Raw genomic sequence first — 4,942 nt, 5'->3', positions numbered from 1 at the left:
GCTGGCTGAGGAATTCTGGGAGTTGAAGTCCACAAGTCATCAAAGGGCCACGTTTGAAGACCCCTGTCTTAAATCTAACAAACAAAATGGAGGCTGGCTGAGGAATTCTGGGAGTTGAAGTCTACAAATCATAAAAGAGCAAAGTTTGAAGACCCCTGTCTTAAATCTAACAAACAAAATGGACGTTGGCTGAGGAATTCTGGGAGTTGAGGTCCACGAGTCATAAAAGGGCCGAGTTTGAAGACCCCTGGTATAAATAAACCATTTTTAAGATGGGTGGACTTCAAACCCCCAGAATTCCCCAGCTGGCCTCCTTTCACACGTCTGGACTTCAATTCCCAGAATTCCCCAGCCAGCCATGCTGACTAAGGAACTCTGGGAGTTGAAGTCCTTACGTCAAGGTTGCTAAGCTTGAGAAACATTTGGCAATTAACGAAAGGCCACCTGTAGGGGGCGTCTACGGCTCCTCCCCGAAAAGTCCGCGCTCCTTTAGGGCGAGGGGGCGTGGAAAAAGGGGGCGCGGCTCATGCAAATAAGGGGGCGGAAAAATGAGGCGCGCGTGTGACGTTGCCGAGGAAGGCCGGCCCCACCGCTTGAGCGTCATCCCCGCGAGCCGCTGACGTCCCAGAAGGTTGGCCGGGAGGCGACCGGTGGACGGGGCGGGATTTCCTGTCCGCGGACCGAGCGGGGGAGGCCGAAGTGAGCGGCGGGGAGCCAACCGGCCGCTGCCGTCGCCATGATCAAGAAGTTCGACAAGAAAGATGAGGAGTCCGGTAGGGGTCACCCTGATTTACGTTAAAGCGGTTGCTAGGCAGATTTAAGGAGTCCCTTCCCTGCGGGGCTGTCAGCCCCGTTGATTCCCTCTGAGAGACCGATTTGCTCCGCCCCTAGGGGGCGTGGCTCACGCATTCTCTCCTGAGAGGTTCGAAGCAGTTAGCTGAGTTTGGGGGCGTGGTCAGGGAGGGCGTGGCATCAGGAGCAAGGGGAAAGAAGAAGAAGCTGTTCCGGCTTAGCTACCTCCCCCCTCCGGGTTGCCACAAACCCACTTTTTCATTGCACGTCTGAACGGGCGCGCTGCATCTGTTTGGGGGGCCATGCAAAGCGGGCCGGCAGATTGGACCTTCTGGGTCAAGGGGCTCCTGGGGGCCCAGGTCGGGGTCCCTGGGCTGAGGGGTCCCTGTGTTGCCTCTGTGCGTTTCTCAGGTGTGTTACTTAGCAGCCAGCAATGAAACTTCCCCCCCCCCCAAAATAGATGGGAAACGCGTGTTAGAGGAGGGTCTCTTTGGGGCAAGGGGTGAAGCTGGGTTGGGGGAGAGCTGGGGCTGAACCGGGACCCCCGCCCCTCAATGCTGGTTGTCTTGCAAAGAAAAAAAGCCCAGGATTTAACTCCTAGAATTCTTGTTAAGGAAGGGACCCTTAGAGGTCATCTAGTCTGACCCCCTTCCCCAAGGCAGGAGTCTTTATACGTCCTCGACGTACGGCCACAATGGAGCCCAAAATTGTTGCGGTCGAGCGAGACATTGGGTTAAAGTGAGTTTTTGTCCCATTTTTACGACCTTCCTTGCCTCAGTCGTTAAGCGAATCACTGCAGTTGACAAATTAGCAACCCCGGTGGTTCAGTGAATCTGGCTTTCCCCCATGAACTTGGCTCGTCGGAAGGTCGCAAAAGGGGGACCGCCTGACCCCGGGACACTGCAACCGTTGTAAATATGAACCCGTTGACAAGCGTCCGGATTTTGATCGCGTGACCATGGGGAGGCTGCGACGGTCGTAAGTGTGAAAAACGGTCCTCAAGTCGCTTTTTTGGGTGCCATTGTAACTTTGAATGGTCACTAAATGAACTTTTGTAAGTTGAGGATCAGGAGGTATGAAACCTTGGTCACTTTAAGACCTGTGGACTTCAACTCCCAGAATTCCCCATGGATCAGAGGCGTGCCTTCGTGGACTATAATTGTTTGCTGGTTGTGTGCCAACTACTTCCGGGCACTTTGATCCATACCAATCGTAGCACAACTGTTAAATCCCAATAAATGCTGGCTGGGGAATTCTGGGAGTTGAAGTCCGCCCCTCTTCAAGCAGAGGAAATTGAGAAACACTGCCCTACACACTGCTTCAATGCCTCATTGCAACTACGTCCAACGTCCTTTTATGTTTCTCCTGCCGTGCAAAACTGGTTTTTATACATTACACAATCTCAGGTAAAGACTTCGAGTGATTAGCCACCACGTAGCTTTTCCGCAGGACGATCTGTCCTCAACCTGTTTCTTCAGGTCTTCCAGGTGCAACTATCACCTGACCAGCACGAAGAATCAGGATTACACATAATGTCCAGTTCAGAAGACTTATTACTCATGCCTGTGCAGAAGAATCTGGTCAACTGACGGTCAGCACTAAATTGGCTCTAGATAAAAGTCAATGTAATTCAAGGAGGATTGGACTCAGAGCCTTTGTGACAACGTAATGATTCGAAGCTGATTCCTCTCTTGACTCCACCGCCAGCCTCTGCTTCTTCTTTTCCTACAAGACTTTCCATGTCTGAGCAAAGGCGGACTCTCTAGCCCAGTCCCTTTCCCAAAGAGTGATCCTAACTCTTGGATTAAGAGTGGGGGACTGACTCAAAGTGTCCCAGATAGCCTCCGTGCTTCAGACTAGACTTGAATTCCCATCGTCTCAATCTTAATCAACACTAAACTACAAATGAGGGACCCCAGGTTCAGAGACCCTCCACACCTGTCTTACTGCCAAGCATTTGGGGTCACACGGTCCTTGTGTGGCCAACACCGCCAGGTTGACTAGGAGAGGAAATGTGAGTTGACGACTATCTCTAATGTACTACTAAAGCTCTCTTTCACCTTTCACAATGCCTCACAGGGCAACCATTTTTGAACCACGTGCTAATGTACAGAATGTGTCCCAAAATCTTCCATTCCTGAGGGAATGAAATTTGGCGAAATGGCGGCTGCTTCGGTACTGGGGGCTGCTGCTTGTAGTCACACAATCATCATTTTTCAACCTTCTGTGACAGTTTCCCAGCCAATCTCGCAATCCCTCATTCCCTCTGATACTTGTACAGAGTCGTATTACAATGTCATTTCACTTTTGATAGTGTAGACCAGGGGTAGGCAACCTTGGCTCTTTTATGACTCGTGGACTTCAACTCCCAGAATTCCTGAGCCAGCTGTGCTGGCTCAGGAATTCTGGGAGTTGAAGTCCACGAGTCATAAAAGAGCCAAGGTTGCCTACCCCTGGTGTAGACAGTTCAAGACTTGGAAAGAATTCACAAGGCCAAGAACACCTGTTTTGCCTCATCGCTGTCATGTAGGACTCCTATTTCTTGCGCATTTTCACATTGCAAACCAGCGTCCGTCCCGTGGTGATGAGACCCATTGATGGGAAGGTCTGACCTGGTGTTCCCGAAAGTATCTAAGGCAGCTTTGCAAATCCCTCTTCTTTGAAAAATGTTAGGCTCACGTCATGTATTCTTGTCTTCTTCAGGTAGCGGCTCGAACCCGTTCCAACATTTGGAGAAAAGCGCGATCCTTCAGGAGGTATGGTGGGGGTCTTCCTCGACTTTATTCTGTTTTGTGGGTCCTGTCTTTATGGCCATCCATCTCAAGTGCCGTGACTGTGGTTGGGGTGCAAAGCAGACCATACTTTTTGTTTTTTGTAATTGCTTGTCTCCTCTCCTAAGGAGGTCCATCTGGTGGGACCCAGAAGAAGGGCCTTCTCCGTGGTGGCTCCTTCCCTGTTATTTTAAGGACCTTATTTTCCCAGTCAACTTGACCCACCATAGCAGGGAGGCAGGGGATGTTATGGGTCCCCTCTCTTGAGGAGGTCCACCTGGTGGGACCAAGAAGAAGGGCCTTCTCCGTGGTGGCTCCCTCCCTGAGGAACATCATCCCTGTGGAGATAAGATTGGAAATCAGATGTTATGGGTCCCCTCTCTTGAGGAGGTCCACCTGGTGGGACCCAGAAGACGGGCCTTCTCTGTGGTGGCTCCTTCCCTGTTATTTGAAGGACCTTATTTTCCCAGTCCACGTGATCCACCAGAGCAGGGAGGCAGGGGATGTTATGGTTCCCCTCTCTCAAGAAGGTCCACCTGGTGGGACCCAGAAGAAGAACCTTCTCCGTGGTAGCCTACCTAACCATCATCCCTGTGGAGATAAGATTGGAAATAAGATGTTAGGGGTCCCCTCCCTTAAGGAGGTCCACCTGGTGAGACCAAGAAGAAGGACCTTCTCGTGGTGGCTCCCTCCCTGAGGAACACCATCCCTGTGGAGATAAGATTGAAAATCAGATGTTACGGGTCCCCTGCCTTAAGGAGGTCCACCTGGTGGGACCAAGAAGAAGAACCTTCTCTGTGGTGGCCCACCTGACCATCATCCCTGTGGAGATAAGATTGGAAATCAGATGTTAGGGGTCCCCTCCCTTAAGGAGGTCCACCTGGTGGGACCAAAAAGAAGGGCCTTCTCCGTGGTGGCTCCCTCCCTGAGGAACATCATCCCTGTGGAGATAAGATTGGAAATCAGATGTTATGGGTCCCCTCCCTTAAGGAGGTCCACCTGGTGGGACCTAGAAGAAGGGCCTTCTCCGTGGTGGCTCTTTCCCTGTTGTGCTCCAGTTTATCGACGGCCTTTTCGAAGGGTGGGGTCCAGAATTGGACCCGGGATCCCACGAGAAACGTCAGCAAGATGGGACTCTGACTACCCCCGAGTTCGACTCTACGCTTCCGCTCGTACATCCAAAACAGCGTTTCCTCCGATTTGAAGGCCTTGATTTTCTCTTTCCCCTCCAGGCCCGCATTTTCAACGAGACGCCCATCAATCCACGGAGATGCCTGCACATACTAACCAAGATCCTTTACTTGCTGAACCAGGTAACATGCAGCTGCTTCCGTGCAGGACTAGCTGCGGACTTGCGCTTTTCCATCTGAGCCGGCTTG

At 51.8% G+C, this 4,942-nt stretch overlaps 1 protein-coding gene across 1 annotated transcript in view; it reads left to right on the top strand.

Annotated features, from left to right (window-relative positions):
- Window positions 1–733: 733 nt before the first annotated feature.
- LOC107300326 (coatomer subunit gamma-2-like) overlaps window positions 734–4,942 on the top strand; it is a gene marked incomplete at its 3' end in the record, with an annotated part of 13,769 nt that continues 9,560 nt past the window's right edge. The window contains exons 1-3 of the mRNA XM_015829659.1: window positions 734–773; window positions 3,496–3,548; window positions 4,796–4,876. Coding sequence (XP_015685145.1) covers window positions 737–773; window positions 3,496–3,548; window positions 4,796–4,876 — 171 coding nt within the window. The remainder of the gene's footprint in view (window positions 774–3,495; window positions 3,549–4,795; window positions 4,877–4,942) is intronic.

Source organism: Protobothrops mucrosquamatus, unplaced genomic scaffold, assembly GCF_001527695.2.
Source record: "Protobothrops mucrosquamatus isolate PMUCROS unplaced genomic scaffold, P.Mucros_1.0 scaffold6678, whole genome shotgun sequence".
In the NCBI taxonomy this organism is placed as follows: domain Eukaryota; kingdom Metazoa; phylum Chordata; class Lepidosauria; order Squamata; family Viperidae; genus Protobothrops; species Protobothrops mucrosquamatus.
The sequence above is the reverse complement of the archived record's forward strand: the minus strand, read 5'-3'. Positions and strand labels throughout refer to the sequence as shown.